The following is a 23,618-nucleotide window of genomic DNA, read 5'->3' on the forward strand; positions in this document are numbered from 1 at the left end:
AGTTTTTATTCTCCCTCCTGTATGCTGGCTCATCGCCCCTTTTTTTATAAAACCCTCTACCATGGTATCACCAGCAAATTTATACAGTTGATGCTGCTGTTGTCAGACCAAACCACACAGCCATAGGTGTACAGCAAGTCAAGTGGAGGCAGAGAACCGAACCCTGTGGTGCTCCAGTACTGATAGAGATTATGGAGGAGTTGTTCTTACCAATCCTCACTGATAGTGCTCTGCTGGCAAGGAGATCCAGGATCCAGTCATACAATGGGGTGTTGAGTCCCAGGTCTTGGAGTTTGCTGATCAATTTTGAGGAGACGATGGTGTTAAATGCCAAACTGTCATTGATAAAGAGAATCAAATCAAATGTATGCATCTTTGCTGTCCATAACCCCTTCTCAATCCAATCTATCTTGTCCTGTTAAGATTTTGGATGTTTGTATAAATAACCCTCTAAATGTTCAAAACCCCTGTGAATACATTTAACAGACCTAATCTCCTCGCATGCCAATCATTCCATTCCAAGAATCAGTCTGGTGAACCTTCAATGAACTCTTTCCTTCCTGAAATTAATACATCAATATTGCACACAATCTTCAAGTACAGGCACACCCAGGCTAGGTACAATTGTGGCATCGCATCCTTGCTTCCGTACACAAATCCTATTACTTTGAGAGGTAGCTTACAGACTGCAACATCTGGTTAAATTTTGCACAATTTCACGCGATGCCTCCCTCTGTTGTCTTTATGACTCATAGCATCTTGTTTGATGCAAGAGATCAAGGAAGTTGAGATATTAGAGTGCCTTGCCATTCTGATTACCTCGATCTCTCACAGCTTTGACATTTCCCCACACGTATAAGATGGATTCAACTGAATTGATTAGGTACATACATTCATTCTAGTTTGTGTGAACAAACCAACATGCTCCATGCTCAAAGACTCTGCAACCACTTGTTCTAAGAGGGAGTCGATAGTTTATAAGGAATAGAATGGAAGGGGAGAGGTGTGGGGGGTGGGGAACTAAAGTAACAGAAACTCAGCATTGTATGTTCAAACCAGAATTACTTTAGTTGTTTGCAGAAATGGGTAAATGTAAGGAGAACCTTCACAATGGCTTAAGGATAGAGAAGAAATTGAGAGAATGGAAGTTCAAGAAATAAGAAGAATATGATGGAGGGCCTTGTCAATTATAGAACAGGGTTCTTTGATGAGAAATGATTGAGAACCAGAGTTAATCTGAGAAACTTATTAGCTAAATAAGAAATGGTTGTGTACTTCAAAATTATAAGATAGCTGATAGTCAAGTGAGGTGACATTTATTTGCTCAAATGCGACAAATTTTTTTTCAATTGGTAAACTAAATTTTTTCATTTTTCCTTACATTTCCTTCAGAATATTGTATATGGAGTGCTCACTTGATATTTAATTTCTGATATTGTACAAGACAGTAAAACATTGTTAAAATTTAAAGAAAAATTTAACATTGCTTTCCCCCCCCCCCAGGCCAATGTACAGCAGTAACCAAAGTGATATACTATGTCAGTCAACAAGAGGCAGTGGCACAAATAACTCTCCCATATTGTGATAACATTCATTTTCCCTCTAGGCTTCTTCTGATCTCAAAGGCCTCACCTGGACAACATTTTGGCTTGAAGCAAAAAAAAAAACAGCATTGTGTGCTACCAATATCCTGAGTTTCATCATTTGCTATGATGAAGATTATTGAAGATGAACTAAAAGTCACTCTCTTTTTTTGGACTGTTCACAACCTTTTCAGAAATGACCATGGATTTGATTGGCTTGTCACTTCGGATTCTAACAGTGCGATCTTTAATTGCCCACTTGATCCTCACAAGACGAGAGCAAAGGAGTTACATTAGATACCATCGAAACTGTTGAGAGGATCACAGAGATGCCAATTTTACTTCACTTTCCATTTATTAATTGTCTAATGCAGTAACATGGTGGTGATAATGTGGTCCAGAAATACAAAGACTTGGAGAAAAGTTCACCAAATTACGAATTAATTAGATACATTTCAAATGAAATGACTAGGTCATAAAACCAGGTTTACTTTTCTGGTCTGATCCATACATAATTCCAGAGCTACAAGGTAGCACTGCCTTTTATGCTTCTTCCTCAGTTCCCAGGAACCAGGTTTAACCATGACCTTAGGTCCACCTACGACCAAATAGGTTTGCCTCCTACATCCTAAATAGGTAAGTGCAGGTTAATTGGCTACTTTGAATTATTTTAGTGCGTGTAGGTGATAAAAGAGTCCAAAAAGGAGTTGATCAGCATGTAAAGGAATAAAACTACAAGATGTAGGGAAATTAGAAGTGGGGGAAGGTGGGACTGGTGGGATTGCTCTCTTGGGAGCAGGCATGGATATGGAACTGAATCATCTTCTGCATAAACAATTTACTTTTAATGACCTTCTGCACTGGCCTGAAGAAGTCCACAGTTAAATACCAACCTTTAACAAAACAAATCATTTCCTGTTTATAGTAATATCTCAAGTGAGAGGCAAGTATACTTATAGATGGCAAGGCAGTTCAGTTAATGGTGCAATGGGTGGAAATAAGACAATTCCTGTTAACGGTTTTCCAGAAACCTCCACAGGGAACATTGTGTTGTGGTCTCAAGGAAGACCTGAGCTATAATGCTGCACATTTGAAGTTCTTGCTTACACATCCTAGGTCAGCTAAATGGAACCCAGTTTTCAGACATAAACCAGGAAGGGGGTCAATTCCTTCATGAAAATATTGAGGATGCGAGAGGTACGAGAAGACTAATTGCCCATTTCTGCCCTCCACTTAAAAACAGGCCAAATCAACCAATAAGTGGAACCTCCACAACCCTGGAAACTGAGGAATTATTCAGTCTTAAACAACCTGGCTCAATTGAAGGAGTGAAAAAAACAATATCGGCATTAACTTTCTATTATGAGAGAAGTTACTACATAACCTTTCTGCTCATGAAGATGTAGATTATGGGATTAGATAATGCACTTGATTTGGCAAGAAGCGAAAATATAAATCTTCGTCCGCGAAGCCAAGCCAAAGAAGAATAACATCTGTACAACCGTAAACCACCATGAAGGATATCACAGCATATGGCAGCCAACAACAAAAGGCAACAGAAATCACGAAGAAACACATCTTTGATACATTCATCTCATTTGTTAAGGTCTTTGCAAATCGTGCCGTCTGAAAGTCTTCAATGCTTTGTAGCTGCACAAAGAAAGTCAACTGTCAGACAAGGTTATACTTTTAAAATGGATAAACAGACAGGTCTGCTTTCCTTGGGTTTGCATCCCATTTACCAGGAAGGTTCAGCTCTCCGGCACGAATCAATTCCCCAGGCACTTCATCACATGCTCTACATTCCCAGTATATTACCTTAATTTTAAAAGGTAGAGTCCAATTCCTGCAGCATTATGTTCATGCAGAGATTTCACAAGAATTAACCAGTTTTGTATTTATTACATGGATAGGAGGAGATTTTAAAAAAAAGTTGTTCAAGCAGATCACTGTTACTTTTTTTTAAACCCAAAATATATTAAATATTTTTAAATGTATCAAAACAAATCATTTCCTGTTTATAGTAATATCTCAAGTGAGAGGCAAGTATACTTATAGATGGCAAGGCAGTTCAGTTAATGGTGCAATGGGTGGAAATAAGACAATTCCTGTTAACGGTTTTCCAGAAACCTCCACAGGGAACATTGTGTTGTGGTCTCAAGGAAGACCTGAGCTATAATGCTGCAGAAAAAAAATGCTTGGTACATTCATTGTTGCAAAAAAAAAATCAAGCTTTATTATACAATATAATAGTGAATTTCGGTAACAGGCCTTCTGAACCATGAGTCTGTGGCACCCAAACACAGGTGGCCAATTAATCTACCAAACCTGTAAGTATCTGGAACATGTGAGGAAACCAGAGCACTGGAAGTAAATCCATTGGACACAGGGAGAACATACAAACTTCTTCTCCCCAGTCCTGAATTTAAACCCTGGTCACTGGTGCTGTAATAGCATTGCGATACTGGCACTTTAAAAGACTTGTTAATAGCTTTAAATTTGGAAAGTATCTGTGGCAACATGTCACCAATATCACACATTGCCATGAGTCAGTTCTTCGTCAATAAGCAGGGTGAAAATCCTAAGAAGGATCAGTGGAGGAATTGCCAAACATGTTGAAGACTACAGATTTCTAAGTGTACAGGTGGGAAATCAAGGTTTTATTCCCCATCTTGCTGTGAGATAGTTGCCTGCGGGAAGCCAGACTGTTTAGCAGCCGCAATTTCAAATGGCACGTGGAGAACAGGTCTGGAGATGATAGGTGGCGGCTCCTCCTGCTCAGTTGTTGTCTGGTTTATCCAAAAGCCAGGTTGACAAGATTAAAGAACCAAAACTTGTTAAAGTGAAATTGCCAGCCTTTACAATTAAGTCGCCAACCCTATATTCTTGGACCAGCTTTGCTGCCAATCCCCATCCCAATTCGAACGTCAGGACAAACTATTGCGTTGAGTTCATTCCTTAACCTCTGACTCCCAGCCCACACTTTTTGGATCTTTATGTTATGAAATTCCAAACTGTATTTAATAAATATTAACCAAAGGCAAACCATAAAAATCATAGAAATGACAGAGACTTTAGTTAACCACACACAAGCTTGAGAGAGAGGAAAGGAGGGTATGTTTGAGAGTTTAGTTAATGAGAGAAACGTGCAGGCATTTTAGAAACGCAAAATGTTAATGTTTCAAGTTAGAAAGCAATTCAGAATCAATCCAAGTAATGACATTCATAGTTGAGAAATATTGGGCATCTTGCTGATTAAGGTCCTAGAGTTCAAAACAAGTTCAATGATGGAGAGCAGAAATCATGTTAGTAGAGAATGACAACTTACTACTCTAGGTCCACTATTGAAACACTGTTTTTGCAACTGAATATTTATCCTTTTATGTTCCCATTTTTTAAATTAATTCTGTGTTGCATTTATACTATTATACTTGTGAGTCTGCAAGTAAAAATTTACTGCTTCCATCCATTTGGAGTGCATAGGAAAAACTCTAACCTCTTATTTGTAAAAATCATAAAAAATGGCCAAGATTCTAGGCCTCATTACACTCAATTTTCTCGGCGTCAGAGTTTTAACAAGTCCCAAAATACCAAACCTGATGCATGTACACTTCAACTAGGTGTGCGCCATTTCTCAGAGAATAAAAAAAATGGCATCTTTACCCTCACACCAGAATCAGGGACTGGATCCTCGATGGAGACTCACTGAGATATGGCAACAAGATGGATATTCTCCTAGACAGCAGGCCATTACATCTGGTTGAAAGTGTGCTCAGACATTTTGCAGAGTTCACTTCAATGCCCTTTCACATATAGCTTAGTATTTGGATGTACGTTTCACTTACCATTCTGATAGTATAAAAAATATTCCCATAGCAGTAAGCTATGACACCTACAGGGACAAGCAAGCAGCACAGGAACAAAAAGAGGATAAATGAGGTGTCACTGGGACTTCCTGATTTCCAGTTCACTGAGCAGACCAGTCTGTGCACCTCCAGAGTGTACTTGTTCCATCCAATTAATGGTGCACCACTCCAAGCCAATGAGTAAATTCATATATAAGTGATAGCTCGCCAAGCCCAGGAAAAGTCAACTGTTGTCATCTTCACCATCTGGAGGTAGCGCTCATATGCCAAGACAGTCAATGACATAACTGATGAAATTCCTGTGAAGTTAATGGAGATGTGGATACATTAAATTATACTTTTCACACTAAATGAATTTCTTGGTATTCCCTCAATTTCCATAAGTGATTTATACTGCAGGTCTTGAGCTTTTATTGTTTAAAAAAAAAACAGTAAAGAGAGAAATTGTCAATTATATCTTGACCCCTCCGTATCCAGAACACAAGGCTGTCTTCTGCAGAGAATAATGATCGAAATTTGCAAATCTCCAACCCTGGAAATGGCATCTTGGAAGCAAAGTCATTCAAGACAAGTTAGATTATGATAAAAAGATCAAGTTGTGTCATAGATACATGTCCTCCACATATCGACCACCTTAAATATTTATTTACCTTAACTACCTTAAATATGAGTTTTAATTACTTGATAAAGGTCTGCTATGTGGAAACTGCTGGCATCCTTCTGTGAACTAATTTAATCCTCATGGAAATTGAGTGTGTTCTTCAAAACGTCATTAAACGTGGGAATAGCAGTTTATTAAAAGGAGCATTACAAGTTAAAAGATAGTTCAATGCAGCAGTACCCATGCCCTTCTTAGGGGCAAACAAGTTTTGACCTTGTTTACATGAATAACCAAACTTTCAAAAGTTGCAAAACACATTATGTTGTGTTTGCTCTTGGAGTTCATAGTTACACAAAATGACCTTCCATTTTAGAAGATCATCGCAGCCACTGAAAATTGCTGTTCTCTCATCGTCCTCCCCCACCCCCCCCCCCCCCCACTTACTCAGTGACAATGTTCATTTGAGTAGCAGGTTCTGGAAATCTTCCTGCAGCCGGACCTAGTCTGCAACTACTTTCATTACCACATACACAATTGGTTTCTGAGGCAGTTCAATAAAAGACCACAAATGAACAAGATACATGGACAAGTGTTCTTAGACACAAATCACTGAAGTTAACAGGTAGGAATGACAATTAAGACAACAAACTACATATTGGTCTTTGAGGCAATGGGTGGAAGTTGAGAAATAGGAAACTTTTCTCACAATTGTGCTAGATGTTGAAAAGGCCACCTGGAGTATTGTGCAGAATTTTATACCTTACCTAGGAATGGAAATAAAAGCATTCGAGTTTCAACTGGTTAATTCCTGGGATGAGAAGATAGACCTGTCTTTCTTTGGCTTGGCTTTGCGGACGAAGATTTATGGAGGGGTAATGTCCACGTCAGCTGCAGGCTCGTTTGTGGCTAATCAGGTTGGGCTTCTACTGTCTGAATTTTAGAAGAATGAGGGTAAATGTTCAGATACTTTTATTCATGGAGAATTTTTCAATAAGGGGAAAGATATTCCAGATAAAGTACTGTCCACTTAAGCAGAGGTTTAGGAGGCTAGCTCATTGGAAGTGTTTAAAGAAGAGTTACCATAAATAATATTTTGAAAGATTGCAGAATTGAAGGTGATTGCAATCTGGCACAGAAATATTGCATAAATAAACCCATGATTATAGAATATTGAACACAGGACACTGCAGTATAGGCCCTTCAGCCCATGATGTGGTGCTGACATATATATACTGCGACCTTCTCCCATTTTTCGGTTCATTTTATTTGTGTGGGACTGTCCCTTTAAGAGAACAGATTTAACAGAAGCCTGAGGGTTTTGGAAAGTTACCGTGAACCAGCAGCAGGCTTTGAAGATAGCATGCTACGAAAGTTAATACATTTGCACAGAGAAGGGAAAAAGCCCTGAAGCAGAGACCACGTGCCCAGCTTATTGAAAAGACAGAGCATAGTTTGTTCATGAGGCCATTTTAAGGAGGCAGCACAAGAGTAAGGAGCTCTTCAGCCTCCTTTGTGTGATTGAGAAACCCACTGCCACGTTGTATGGTTATAGACAAAGTGTCCAATTTCCTCCTGTTAGTAATAGAGCAGGGTTAGGCAAACTGGTCTATATTGACCCCTGGGGGTCGATAGGACTATCCAAGGGGTCAATAAATGTCTAGGCTATGGATAAATTGATCATTGGTAATATTTATTTATTTATTTTACATGCTTGGGGGTCAATAAGAGATCAAGGATTCCGTGAAGAGGTCGATGGTTTAAAAAGTTTGCTGACCCCTGGTGTAGAGGGATGAGAAGACAACTTCGACTGACCCATGATAAGGGTTCCAGTTGCAGAAGAAATACTGCACTTGATTGATGACCAGAGTGAGAATTGCTTGAGTTTGTATGATCCACAAAAAGGATTCTGGAATATTTGTGAGTATCATTTACTTTGTGTCCCCTACAACAAAGAAGATGAGAGCTTTAGTTAACACTTGTCTGAAAAGGACATTTCTTTGAAGCACCTCAACAAGGGTTTCGAGAATTAATTAACCTTCTGTCACCTCCTGGTCTCTTTCACCCACTTCATGAACTGCTAATTTCATCTAAGGCCTGTGTATCTTTTCCATCTGAAAGCCTGTGTTGCATCCACCCAAGGCTTGTGTGTCTCATTCATCTGAAGCCTGTGTTGCATCCATCCAAGGCTTGTGTGTCTCATTCATCTGAAGCCTGTGTTGCATCCACCCAAGGCTTGTGTGTCTCATTCATCTGAAGCCTGTGTGTCGCATCAATTTCAAGCCTACATGTTAACATAACTGCATTTCTAAACTTTGAGCTTGGAACTACCTTTTGAGAATTGGCCTTAAGTTGTAGTGGCTTGGGGTATTCCACACGCACCAATATATTTGTGCAGAGTTTGGGATCAGGTTAGATAAGTACAGAATAATTTAGTTAAATTTAGATGTGTTATATATCATTGTTAATAATAGTTAAAAATGTTACTTTTAAATACAACACCATCAGGGCTAATTTTTAATCGCTGCTGTCTGATTCATAACAAAATCTACCCCCATAAAAACTAAGCTCCCTCTATCTCATAACACTCTGTTTTTCGTTCATCCATGCACTTGTCTAAGAGTCTCTTAAATGCCCTAATTGTTTCAGCCACCACCACCACCCTGGCAATGCATTCCTGGCACTCACAATTCTGGGTAAAAATATTACCCCTGATATCTCCCCTGAACTTTCCTCCTTTCACCTTGTATAGACAGATGTCCTGTGGTGTTTGCTACTCCTGCCCCGGGAAAAAAGGTGCTGGCTGTCTACCTTACCTATGCCTCTCAGAATCTTGTAGAGCTCTATTAAGTCACCTCTCACCCTTCTCCACTTCAAAGAGAAAAGCCCTAGCTCTGCTAACCTTGCCTCGTAAGACGCATTCTTCAATCCATCCTGAAAAACTCTGCTCTCTCGCCACATTCCTCCTGAAAATGAGGCAACCTGAAATTAACTGGCGTGGTCTCACCAGAAATTTATAAAGCTGCCTTGCAAATGCTCAGCTCAATCCCCCGATTAATGAAGTGAAACAAGATGCTAGTGATTGTAGTAAAGCACACAGAAATGCTGGAGGAACTCAGCTAGTCTTGCAGTGTCAACAGGAGGTAAAGCTATATTACTGACATTTTGGGTCTGAGCCCTTCTTCAAGGTTGCTGGTTGTTGCAAGACTGGATGAGTTCTTCCAGAATTTCTGTGTCTTCTTACCCCTGACTAATGAAGCCCAGCATACCATAGGCCTTCTCAACTATCCTATCAACCTGCACGACAACCTCGAGAGATCATGTCGAATGGCAGAGCAGTCTCCTGGGGCTGGGTGGCCTACTCCTGCTTTTTATTTCCATGCGGTCTTATACAGAGAAGAGGAATTGCAAGCAAATGATTGCATTTTGATTGAATACATTTTAAGTAACAAGTTTATAAAAATTAAAATAATAGTCCAGTACAAGAGGGCATAGTACTCTGCTTTCCTTGATGCCCACACTTCTATAATAAAGCACAAGAAAAATCCTGTCAAATTAAAACATGCTTCCATTTGTCTGGATAGTGTCATCCACTGTTGACTTCAAAACAGAAAAATGAGCAGCGAGTTTCACAGCATCCCCCTCAAGAATCATGCGTGCAATAGACAATTTAAAGGGTGTTAACTGCAATGGATTTCATTCACAGGCTGTCCTTTTCTGATATACAGTCCTTAAAGTTATCTGCCTCTGGATCTGAAGAAAAAAAGTGTCCTGAAATACAACAGCATCTACAAAGTTAAGTATTTTGGTGGTACTAGAACCAGAACTTAGGAACCTCTAGATCAGTTGAGAACAGAAAGAAAAAGAAACACTAACACAATCCCTGCTATCACTTCTTGTTTATCATTTCTAATTTCATTAAAATCTCAGTCATCTTTCAGTTCCCCTCTCTAATAAGACAGTGCCCAAGTTAAGCCCAGATGTTCCCTTCCAAATGACGGGTTTTGATATTTTATTTTTTTTAAATATTTGTTGATTTGCGGAAAAATATTCGAGTCATTTAAAAAATATTTGTACCTTCTCTACATCTTTAGGAGGTGTACAGAGCAAGATCATCTGAGATACCAATAATAGGTGAAAGAAACATTCTGCAATTTAGGCCACACCTGTCAGAATAGAAGTAGCATTTGAGATTGAGGCCTTTCAATGAGCCTGAAATAATCAGGGCCATTGAAATCAGGGGAAGGGTGAGGAGAATAAGAAAGCACTGGTTTGAACGGACACTGGCAAGGGTTTCAATTTGTGGTCAGTCCTCAGTTGTTCTTCCAAAGGAGGCAGGCTGGCTTCAATTGGTGCGGTCCTGTTGATGGAGGTGCTGCAAAGGTGCTGTAGAGAAGAAAATATCATTATATAAATGACAGAAGGTAATAGACTTTTGAGCAAGAAAATGCAGGTTCTCCCAACTGAAGCTAAAGAGATCAAACAATTATCAGTAAATAGAGGATGGTGGAAAGGAAGAAGTATTGGTCACAGGAAGGACCAGAAACAAAAGATGGGGTGAAGAGATGCAACAAACAAGACTCGACTATTTAAATATGAGGAGTTAATCAAGAAAATCTGCAGGTGCTGGGGTCAAGTGCAATACTCAGAATTGCTGGAGAAACTCAGCAGGTCACGTTGCATCCATATGAGATAAAGGCATGGAGCCTTCATCAGATATACCCTTTACTTCTTATGGATGCTGTGTGACCTGATGAATTTCTGTGGTACATTTGTCTTGATGTGGGGAGGATATTTCTCCTATCTGAGGATTCTAGAAATGAGTGTTACAATTTCAGGATTTGGGGAAAGCAAGAAGGAAAAACATCTTTTAGTTGGAAAACTTTTGGCATTCTCTGTACTTTAGGCACTGGAAACCAAAATCGCTGAATATATTTGATAGATTTTAATCATAACATACACCCAGAGGTATGGGAATGGGTAACTGAGTCAGGATCCAGCCATGATTATGTTGAATAGAGAAGAAAGCTTGGAGGGCTGACTTTCTATATTTAACTGCAGATTCAGCATCAAAATCTGCTGTCAAAAACAGCACAGGCCTGAGATGATTTGGCAAACTTGATATGAAGTCTATTGAGCAGTTGACAAATCTTAATTTGCCCTCACTGCAAATGCAACAAGATCAGCACCCTGGCAACTAACCATGATGTAACCAGGCACACCTCAGTATCTTTCCAGTTCAACAAGAAAGTGAGTGGACACTGTGATTGTGATGCAATAAACAAAGGTGCTGGAGAAACTCAGCAGGACGCTCAGCATCTGTAAATGGCATTTCAGGCCTGAGCCCTTCATCAAGGTGAACCTTGACCAACGGCTGATGCCCAAAACGTTGGCTATCCTTTACGTCCTATTGATGCTCCATGACTTGTTGAGTTTCTTTTGTGCATTGCTCCAAATCTTTCCAGTTCTGCTGAACACTCTGTGACATCCAACACTGAGTCCTTTATTTAGACAGTCCAACCTGCTGAGTATCTGCTTTCTTTCAGGACTTCTAGCATCTGCAGTATGTTGTGTTTGCATCAGTAATCCAAATATTAATTTTATACCAGACAAACATTTACACAGCTGTAAAAGGTCTGTTCTCTGCATAAAATGTGCTGCAGCTGTTTTGCTGCACTGTATTTGTGCAACACTTTGAACTCAAGAGTTTCAGACATTGCCTGGATAATTGCACAGAGGGGGAAAAAACAAACCACACGTGTTCCATCTGCAATTACAAGTTTACACTCAATGCAAACATGGTGCAACATCTCCCCCTTGCACTTCAGACAAGGAAATACAGGAGTTAATGAATTTAGTGCCTCCTCTCCAACTTCAGGAAACCTAGAGGTTTTTTTTAAAAAAAGATACCATGAGAACTGATCCCTTTCCCCTCAAGGAGGCCAATATGACAATAAACTAACTTCAGTCCAGGGATAACTTTTAATTTATCTGGTTATTTAACCAATGTCATGAAGCAACATAGTAAAGGGAAATAGAGATTGAGCCCAGCTGGAACATGGTGTTCCACCACAAACCCAGTGCAATTAGGTCCACCCAAGAATTTAATCAGGCACGTTCTTCATGTCTGCAGCAGATGAAGCAACAGTAACCTTCAATATTGTGTGGCTCCAAATCCTTCCAGGTGTTCATAAAAAAAACTGCATTAAACATGAGATCCCACTAGATAAAATAGGGGAGAAGGTACCCGAACATATACTATATAAGTGGGATGAAAAGCTGATGCACCATAGGAATTCACCAGTACTGCACCATCTGCTCAACATTTGGAAGAAGATTCACGTAGAAAAGAATAAAACAAATTATCAACTACCAAAATTAATATTGACGCAAAATCAACTAATCCCTTTCACAATAGATAACCTTTCCTTTCGAGAATGGGAGAGAAAAGGGATCAAAAGAATAGAAAATTGTTTTTAGGGAAATAAATTATTATCTTTTGAACAAATTAAGGACAAATATGGTATAACTTATGGTACAATGTTTGCATACCACCAACTGAAAACCTACTTGAAGGACAAATTGGGAAGCAGGCTGAGGTTACCAGAAGGAAGCAATTTTGAATATGTGATTACAGACAAAATGATAGTTAAAAGATTTATACAAACATGTACATCAAACTGCAAGAGAAAGAGAACGAGGAAACAAGCTGTAAACCCAAACAAAAATGGGAACAAGATCTAAACATAAAGATAAAGAATGAAACATGGGAAAAGCCATACTCTGGAACTATGAGAAATACAATAAACACGAGGTTACGCATGATACAATATAATTGGTTACACAGGCTATACATCACACCCCAAAAGTTAAATAAATGGGACTCAACAGTATCAGACAGATGTTTTCGCTGTAAAAAGGAAACAGGAACAACAGTACATGCAATTTGGGCATGTGAGAAAGTGGAAAAGTTTTGGGAACATCTAAACCAGGTATTAAATAAAATCACAAAAAGCAACATACCAAAAAATCCAGAGATCTTTCTTCCAAGTAATATAAGAAGTAAAGAACTTGGACTCGATTTGGATGGAGCACAAAAAAGATTTATTATGATAGCCTTAGCTGTAGCAAAAAAAATGTATTATGTCAACCTGGAAATTAGAAGATAGTCTGAGAATACATCAATGGTACATAGAAATGAATAAATGTATTCCATTGGAAAAAATAACATATAATTTAAGAAATAACATCACAGTATTCGAACAAATTTGGGAACTGTACATGGAACACAACAGAGAAGTCCTACCGCGGACCTCCACCACCTAAAATGACAGAAGGAGAAGAAGACGAAATGAACTGACCCAGTATGTAAAAGTAGAAGAGACAAATTTCTTGTTTATTTTCATTGTGTGATGACATTGTTTAATGGGTTTAATGTATCATATATGTTGAACGTTGAGTGGGTGAGAAGGGGGGGGGTGAAGGATGGAGGGAAGGGAGGGGGGAAAAGGAGAGAAAATGACACTGCGTATATTCAAGAGAGAAATTTTTGTGTGTATTTTGGTCAGTATGGTTCATAGTGTGAAAAATTAATTAATTAAATAAATAAATTGATAGAAATATGAGATGCCAAGGTTGAATGCAACAGACACACTACATTCATAGAGTGAATAGTTTTGTTCACTTTTACAAACACCCCCAAACACAACAACCCCAGATAGTTCTACTGGGCAACTATTTCACCACAGTCTTGGGCATAATATTGACATACACTTGGCATTTATATTATTTATTTATAAACAGTAAAATAATTTAAGCTCCAAGAAACATCTTGCCTTGTAGAAATAAGTCTCCAGTGAATCGACTGACAGCTATTACTACATCAATTCAATCATAAGGCCGTTTTACACTGCCCTTGAAAGATGGTAATTAACAGCCTTTTAACTGCTTCACTTACCTGTGTGAATGTGACAAAACCGGGATGGTGGGGGGGAGGGTGGGGTGGTGTCATTTTCAACCCGATTCTGTCCCTCCAAGGTATATAGTATCAAAGCTGATACATTTCACATCGGCTCCTATGTAAAAGGCTTACCAGCCTTCCTGGGATGCTGTAATGTTGCAGGTCCCAACTCCTTTTCCACTAGGATGCCAGATCCCCATGTAAGAGGTTACACTGAACTGACTTTTCTTGATTCAGTGTGAAAGCTCCGATCTGACCTGGCTTTAAACACAGGTCATTGACATACCAATTTTGAGGGATCTCTGTTTAAAAGGGGTAATACTTTCTACCAAATTCTGCCCTGCATAACAACAGGGTGGATTTGATTTGACCAGCAATGTCAAAGAATCCTTGTCCAGATTAAACATCCAAAACAACTAGACAGTATTTTTCTTGTTTTGCAGTCATACAAATACTATCCAATACATTTCAAACTAATACAGTAAAATCCCCATTATCCAGAATTCAAGCAATTGGCAGCCTCAAGCAACCAACAAAAAAAATCATGAAAAATAATTGGTAAAAAAATATGAAAGTTTAAAATCAACACGCAAGTTCAAGCAACTGGAAAATTCACTTATTCAACATCTTCCAATCCCCATAGGTGCTGGATACTGTTTTATTTTTAAACTGTAGTTAACTTATTGCAAGCTAAAAGAATTGAATATGCTTATATTTACAAGGTTGGCAGTTTAGTATGTCAAATGTTCAGGAATGGTGAAGATGGAACACAGCTATAACATAATGTTGAGTAAAGTATGCGATCAGTAAGCAATGAAGAAGCCTGGCATGTAGTTTTGAGGAGACACCCATTCACTGAATCCATGTCACTACCCTTGCAAAATATTGTCCTTCTCTATACAGGAACTAAGCTGGTGCTTTTACTGAAGACCATGTGGGGAATAGAGCAATTTACTTGAGCTCATTCCAGAGTTGTACCAAGTTCATCAACATAAACAGGAAAATCACTCTGTCACTCTGTAGCACAGTTGATAAAGTACACAATTCAAGATCTGGGCAGTACATTGGTTTTGGAGTCACTGAGGCTACAGAGGAAAACTGTAAATTTCCAAGCTCAGGAGCGGGGAAGAAGATTTTTTAGCTAAAAAATAAAATGTTCACACAAGCACAGAATTCTGCCAAAGGACAAAAACAAGCCCTTGGCCAGGTCCAAACAAGACTTTGGAACTTTACAAATGTAGCGTGGAGATATTAGAAGTCTGAGAGTCCAGAGTCAAATAATTGACTGAGGAGATGGTGCGGGGGGCAGGGCATAAAGTTTTGGGTTATTGGAACCTCTTCTGGTGAAGGGCTGACCTCTACAAGGGGAATAGGTTGCACCTGAACTCGAGGAGAACCAATATCCAGGTAGAGAAGTTTGCTAATGCTGTTGGGGGTTTGAAGTAAGATTCGCAGAGGGGTAGGAACCAAAGAGAAGAGGCATTTAGCGCACAAGTAGGAACAGTTGGGAGGGAGTTTGTGTGGAAGGATGGGCAGATAGGGCAAAATTGCAGCCATTGGGATGAGTTGGAATGCACGGTGGATAAAGAGAGACAGTAGATGTGTATTTGGATTTTCAGTAGGCCTTTTACAAGGGGCCACATGTGAGGCTACTCAGCAAGATAAGAGCCCATGGTATAACAGGAAATATATTAGCATAGATAGAGCATTGGCTGATTGGCAGGAAGCTGACAGTCAGAATACAGGGATCATATTCTGATTAGTGCCATTTGCCAGTGGTTTCCCACAGGAGACAGTTTTAAATTATACAGTATATCAATTATTTAGATTATGGAATGAATGGCTTTGTGGCCAAGTTTGCAGATGACGTGAAGGTAGTGATGGGAAAACAGGGAGGCTGCAGAAGGACTTAGACAGATTAGGACAATGGGCAGAAAAGTGGCAAATGAAATAAAGTACAATTCCAATTATCTGAAATCGGATTCTCCAAAATCCTCAGTTATCTGAATTTTTTTTAAAATCAGATAAATGAGGATATCCAAAACAAATCAAAGATCCTCATTTATCCAAAACTTTTTCAGAGCCAAATTGACTGGGGACGTTAGGCTCCCGCCACGAGCAGGGCCCCAGAGGGGAAGTGTCAGTGGCCAGCATTTTTTTGGTGAGAATTAAACATTTTATTTTAATGCTTAAAAAGTCTAACCTTGTTACTACTGGGCTGTTTTTAAAGAAATGACTGATTCTCCTATTAAAACCTCGATCCAAAATAGGCCCGGTCGCGGCCATTTCGGATGATCAACGTTGTTCTGTACAATGCCAGAAAGTGTAGAATCATGCTATTTCATAGAAGAATTAAATGGACAGACTATTTTCTAAATTGAGAGAAAATTGAAAATACCCAATAAAAAAGGACCTGGGATTCCTATGTTGAGAAGGTGAAGAAGGCAAATGCAATCCTGGCATTCATTTCAAGGTGAATATAACACAAAAGCAGGGATGTGATGTTGAGGCTTTACAGGGTATTTCTCTACCGGCATCACCTACGGCTCCTAGAACGCTTCCACCAGCGTTGTCTCCGCTCCATCTTCAACATTCATTGGAGCGACTTCGTCCCTAACATCGAAGTACTCGAGATGGCAGAGGCTGACAGCATCGACTGCTGAAGATCCAACTGCGCTTGGTAGGTCACGTCTCCAGAATGGAGGACCATCGCCTTCCCAAGATCTCCACTGGCCACCGTGACAGAGGTGCACCAAAGAAGAGGTACAAGGACTGTCTAAAAAAATCTCTTGGTGCCTGCCACATTGACCACCACCAGTGGGCTGATATCGCCTCAAACCGTGCATCTTGGCGCGTCACAGTTCGGCGGGCAGCAACCTCCTTTGAAGAAGACCGCAGAGCCCACCTCACTGACAAAAGACAAAGGAGGAAAAACCCAACACCCAACCCCAACCAACCAATTTTCCCTTGCAACCGTGTCTGCCTGTACCGCATCGGACTTGTCAGCCACAAATGAGCCTGCAGCTGACATGGACATTACCCCTCCATAAATCTTCATCCGCGAAGCCAAGCCAAAGAAAGGGTATTGATGAGTTCTCACTTGAAGTGATGTGAGCAGCTTTGGACTCCTAATTTAAAAAGGATGTTCTGATGTTAGGGATAGTTCAGGGGAAATTCACAAGGATAATTCCAGGAATGAAAGTGTAATCAAATAAGGAATGTGAGGCATCTTGGCTTGTTTTTGGAATTTAGGAGAATAAGGGAGGAACTCATTGAAACATTTTGAATGTTGAAAAGCATCGACAGAGTAGATGTAGATAGGTTGATTCCCCATGGTAGGAGAGTCTAGGACAAGTGGCACATTGTCAGAATTGAAGGGTGTCCATTTAGAACAGATATATGGAGGAATTTCTTTTGCCAAAGAGTGGTGAATCTGTGGAATTTGTTACCACGGGTGTTATGGAGGCCAATTCATAGGGTGTACTTAAGGCAGAGATTGATAGGTTCTGGATTAGCCAGGGCATCGACACTTATGCAGAGAAGGCTGGGCAGTGGGGCTGAGTGGGAAAATGGATCAGCTCAATTATGAATGGTGGGAAGACTCGATGGGATGATTTTTTTATTTCTGCTCCAATGTCTTATACCCTCATGGTCTTATTGTAATAAAAGCAAGGATCTGGCTCTGATAGAAGTTGAAATAATCACGTGTTGTGCCAAAGTTAAACAGGACTGTTCATGGATCCAATGGAAATAATCCTTGGACATGCAATGCTGCAAACGATGCACTTTATTTTCAAGCACCACAAGTGGTACTTATTTCAGAAGGCTGTTCAACTGGAGAGCACTGTTGAAATCAATCCACAGCATTACTCACGACCCAACCTGTGACGAGCCCACATCCAAGAGAGAGAGATTTCAAATTTATTGTCAGAAGATATACATGATATCACATGCAACCTTGAGATTCCTTTTTCCTGTAGGCATGGCAGAATTACCACCAATTAGTAGTGCAAAAATAAACTGTACACAGTGTATACATGTAAAATAAAAGAACTGTAAACAGATAACAAATGTAAACAAACTGTGCAATACATAGAGAACAAAAGAAGATCTATAAGGTGCATAAGTAAGAGTCCTTAAATGAGTCACTGATTGAGTTTCTTGTTGAGGAGTCTGATGGTGGAAGGGTAGCAGCTGTTCTAGATCCTGGTGGTACGAGTCTTGTGGCACCTTTATGTCTTTCCTGATGGCAGCAGCAAGAACAGAGTATGTGCTGGGTGGTGAGGATCTTTGATGATTGTTGCTGCTCTCTGACGGCAGCGTTCCCTGTAGATGTATTCAATAGTGGGGAGGGTTTTGCCTGTAATGTCCTTGGGCTGTGTCCATTACCTTTTGGAGGGCTTTACACTCAAGAGTATTGGTTTTCCCATACTAGACCATGATGTAGCCAGTCAGCACATTTTCCACACCCCTCTGTATAAATTTCAGTGTTTCTGGTGTCATATCAAACCTCTGCAAACAGCTGAGGAAGTCAAGGTGCTGACGTGCTTTCTTCACGATGCCATTGGCGTGTTAGGTCCAGGAAAGATCCTACAAGAAACTAAATTTGCTCACCCTCTCCACCTCTGATCCCCCAATGATCACTGGATTGTATACTTTCCTTTCCTGAAGTCAACAATCAGCTCCTTAGTTTTGGTGACGTTGAGTGCAATAGTGCACCATTTAGCCATGATTTCAATCTCCATCCTGTTTACTGACTCATCCCCTTCCTTTATACAACCCACTACCGTGATATTATCGGCAAATTGTAGATGGTGTTATTGTAGTACCAAGTTACACAGTTGTAAGTGCAAAGTGAGTAGAGCAGGAGGCTGTAATACAGCCCTATGGTGTTCCTGTACTGATGGAGATTGCAGAGGAGAAGTTCCTATCAATCTTCACTGATTGCATACTGGAGCATTGGAGTTGAGGAAATCCATGATCCAATTACAAAGTGGCTTATTAACTCCCAGGTCTTTGAGTCTGCTGATCAGTTTTGAGGGGATGATGGTGTTAAATGCCAAACTGTAGCATTCTGATATATGCATCTTTGCTGTCGAGGTGTTCCAGGGCTTTGTGTAGAGCCAGTGAAATGGCACCCATCACAGACCTGTTTCTACAATAGGCGAACTGGAATGAATCCATGTCATTGCTCAGAGAGGACCTGATTTGCTTCATCACCAGCCCTTCAAAACACTATCATCACTGATGAAGTGCTACTGGTCAATAGTCATTAAAACAGGTTACTGAACTGATGAGGCAAGAGACCTCACCAGCATTGTGCATGCTCTTTTGTACTCCAAGCACTTCTCTCTGCACCTACCTGGGTCAATCCTTTCTCTATCTCCACCTATCATATAACTCTTGCTTCAGGCACTGCAGGCATAGGTCTGCAGAGACAATGGCGTTGGTTATCGGACACCGAAGACACCCATCTCCCCTCTCCCACCTGTCTGTACACATTTAATCCTGGCACCTGTTCCTGGCATTCTCTGGCCAAGATTTTAGGATTCTTACCGTAGCAACAATCACATTGGCAGCAGAAATAGATAAAAATTGAGCTCAGTTGATTTACTCAAGTTCCATTTGAAGTTGTTGTCAGGGAGCTTGAAGAAGCGGAAGCCAAAAGCACACAATTTTCCATTTTGTTCATGATACACTGAAGAAATTTCAACTCAAATTCTTAAAATCTAAAGACTTAAAATTTGCAACTTCATTCTTGAGATCGATAGAGTCAACAAGAAGTGAAATATTGAGTTTTGATGACAAATGTTCATTTGTCACTAAGTAATCAGGAGTAAAACACGGAAGTCTGAAGATGCAGTGATCTAAGTAGAAACACTATGTTGGAGAAACTCAGCAGGTCCAAAAGGTAAAGGTAAATGTTCCATTATTGTCACCTAATACTCCATTTGGAATGTAATGTACATGAAATTCTTCAACTTTTGCCTACCATAAGGCAGACTGAGAATCACCACTTTGTCCAGCACTCCTCACAGAAGCCTACAGCACCTAGTATTCCCTCCAAGTACTGACCAGTCCTGTGCCTGCTTATCTTCCGAGATCAAACAATCCCAGGTGTATTCAGGCTACTAAAATGATTAATTTATTGAGCAAAGATTTGGGCACCTGCCTACATTTTGCTCATACATTGATGAAGGGCTCAAGCCTAAATCGTGGGTAAGGTATCTTTGCTATACAAAGTACTCTGTTTGACCTGAGTTTCTCCAGCATTGTGTTTTTACCATTAATAATCAATTATTTTTGGGAAGAAAATAAATGCCACAGATTAAAGCTGCACACACCAGTGCTAGTACAGAGTTAAATTAGTGGACTAGTTATCCAGAAGCCTGGGCCTACAAAGTAGAAAAGCGTTGAAAATCTCAGATTTTCTTGCATCCTTAATGGAGAAACTCTGCCAACCCCATCAGCTCCACACATTCAGGTTTGGCCCAGTAAGCTACTCAGTTGAATCTAAAACCAGCTATACAAACAAAAAATCAGAGGGTGGGGATCCTGTCGCATCCTGACACCCAAAGACATTTCCTCAAGCCTGTAATGTGATAGAATATTTTCCCATTTGCTTTGGATGCATACAGGTCCATCAACACCAATAACATCAATCCTGTTACGAAACCTAATGCCAGATGTAAAACAGCGCACATTCAAATGGCCAAAACATTCACTCACTCTGCTGTCAGTATGCAATGGTGCTGTGTACATCCTTTAGAAAATACACTGTTTACAGTTAGCATCTACTCATAAATCAATAATTTCTCCAACCAAGGGCAACAGGTACATGGTAACACCATGATGCAAATATTGCCCTTCATGTTACATGCCTTCCATGAGAAAGGATCATCTGTTCTTCCCTGCAAGCAGTTCAAAGTGATGGTTCACCAGCATCTTCTCAAGCTCAACTCAGTGAGGAAACAAATGCATATGGAATGCAACAATCAGCACATCTACTTTAACAAGCTGGAGCACAAGAGGAAGTCAAATCATTCCCAAATGTAGGCTTAAATGGAGAGACATTACACAAAGTGGCAAAGAGCCTCAAAAGCAATTCTCATTACAAAATCGATAACAATAAATGTCACCACTGCCCTTCTCTGTCAAAACTATGGGGCAGTTCTATGCTTTCCCCAGGATAAATACTTGCGGCTCCAATACTTGAACACCTGCATTCAGCAGTACATTGCAAGGGTGGTCCTAGCCAAAGCAACCATCTCTATTGACTAATTTTGATTGCTTTGACCTTCTAACTATTCAGAAGCATCACTTGTGCATTTTGTTTGTTCCTACCATGATGAGCAATTTCTCATTTTTCCACATTGTACTCCATTTGCAAGATGTTTGCCATTTAGTTAACTCTTATCCCTTTGCAGCTTCCATGTCCTCCATTCAATTTACATTTTACCCATCACGTCTCATCAACAAATCTGGCAGCAGAACTTCTCATGCCCTGATTCGAGTCATTAATTCACAAATCTGTTAAGCAAAACTGTTTATTCTGCTTCCAGATAAGCAGCCAATCTTCTACTCATGGGAAAAATTACATCCAACGCGAGTGCTCATTTTCCATAATAACATCTAATGCAGCACTTTATCTAAGACATATTGTACATCCTCTGGTTTTTCTTCATCCACGGGTCATTACTTGAATCACAAAATCCAAATGAATCAAGAAATCCAATTGACTAAACAACTTCACTTTCACAAAATGTAGATTTTTCCCCACAACCTTGAATTTATCCAAGTGGCATAAAAATCTTTGATGTCATCTTTTTGCATATTCCCTACGATAGAAGCACAAGTCATGAGTGCCAAAATTCGAGTGATTGAATTCAGGAATAATCAGGCCTAGAATTAAGGAGGGCTTAGAATTCGGCAACTGCAAGAGTGGGGCATTCTAAAGTTATAACAATGAAGAATAACTGATTTGAAGACGAGAGAGAGAACTAGTAAAGAAAGGAGGAAAGGAAAATGGTGATCAGAGGTTTTGTGTGTATGGGACTAAAGAAAATGGGGGAATTGATGCAAAAGCTTAATTGTTTTCTCTCATCTTCCAGTCCATTATTACCACTACTCTACATGGTTAACTGAGGTGCTACATGCCAGCAGTTCACTCTGAAACAGGAGCTTCACGTGGGAAGCCACAAATAATATGAAGGCAGCATTTAAAATTTGTTGTATTTGTTTTCAAACCATCCCCCCCTACCCCCCCACCTTATGCCCTTGCAGTTGCCTGATTCTAAACCCTCGGTTATTTGGAATCTGGCCCTTTCCCCCCCCCCCCCCACCTCCTCAATTCTGTGCCTGATTATTCCAGAGTTGAATCGCTCCAGCTTTGGCAGCCGTGACTCGTGCTTCAGTCATGGGGAACATGCCAGAAGCGGATATCAAAGATTTTATGACACTTGGATAATTTCAAGATAGTGGGGAAAAACCTAAATTTTGATTGAGCTAAGACTCCACTTGCAGTCCCATGAAGCAACCCAAATGTGCTGGTGGGATTACCATCCTCATTAACTTGACATCCATCTCCAAAAGACGTGAAGCTGCTTTGGGCAAACAAGCAATGATCTTAATCCATCTTGATTTGATGCATTAACACCGAGTGCAAGGGTAATGACAGGACAGCCAACAACTAACCTGAATTAATGATTCCTTACAGATCATTAGTGGGTCATCCTTCCAATTATGGATTTATCCCCAGCTGTGGTCAAGAGGAGTGAACTGGATCAAGAGGAGTGAACTGGAACCATCACTTCTTCAATTTGTGTTGCATTCTAATTGTTGCAACAAGATGAATTTGTTTTGTTGGGCTGGGCGCAAGTGCTGGTATTTGGCAAAATTCTTCCCCCAGAAAACCTCCACATCAAAAAAGAAGCATCAGATATTATTTTGCAACTTAAGTGGCCCATGTAAAACAGCCATAATGAATGGAAAGTGTGCCTCTGATCCGTCTTAAAGAGATTTTATTCATGACTTCAGCACATGTTCATCATCTACTTCCCGCTTGCACATTGTGTTATTTATCTACATGCTCATCAAGAAAATGAATAAATTGTAAATTTTTAAAAAATCAGCACCTTGATTTGATATTGAACAATCAAACTGAAAGACACAGATCAAGGTAATTTGGTTGAAGTTGCCAGAGCACAAGAAATAAGACAATCATTTCGTCCCATTATATCTGCTGCTGGAATCCTTTAACTTACATTTGGTCAGACACTGCCCCATTCTTAACTCTTTGCATGGCCTTACAGTTGCAACCACACTCTAGATCTGAGCTGGAGTGTCATTTTTGTTTCAAAGTACACTACCAAGTTCTTCCCAATCTTGTTTTCTTTGTCCATACACCTCCCGGGAGTTCAATTCTTTGGGGATTCACGTCTGTATGATCCAAGGTTCTACCCTTTATCATTTGGACCATGCAACTTACAGTTTAACCTCAACAACAAGGACCTGAATATTGTAGTTCAAAAAAAAAGAATATTTCCATAACCTTTGTAACAGCCATCCTTCTCCAGCCACAGAACTATTCTTAACTTTCTATCCCCAAGCTC

General features: G+C 40.0%; 1 protein-coding gene across 1 annotated transcript in view; it reads right to left on the reverse strand.

The window, feature by feature from the left end:
- Window positions 1-1,276: 1,276 nt before the first annotated feature.
- The window catches only part of opn3 (opsin 3), a 29,084-nt gene continuing 6,742 nt past the window's right edge, over window positions 1,277-23,618 (reverse strand). The window contains 6 exon segments of the mRNA XM_069931010.1: window positions 1,277-1,668; window positions 1,670-1,753; window positions 1,755-1,892; window positions 2,968-3,054; window positions 3,057-3,233; window positions 5,429-5,748. Of these exon segments, the coding sequence (XP_069787111.1) occupies window positions 1,603-1,668; window positions 1,670-1,753; window positions 1,755-1,892; window positions 2,968-3,054; window positions 3,057-3,233; window positions 5,429-5,748 (872 nt within the window). The 3' untranslated portion in view covers window positions 1,277-1,602.

The sequence above is a fragment of the Narcine bancroftii genome, chromosome 4 (assembly GCF_036971445.1).
Source record: "Narcine bancroftii isolate sNarBan1 chromosome 4, sNarBan1.hap1, whole genome shotgun sequence".
Lineage (NCBI taxonomy): Eukaryota > Metazoa > Chordata > Chondrichthyes > Torpediniformes > Narcinidae > Narcine > Narcine bancroftii.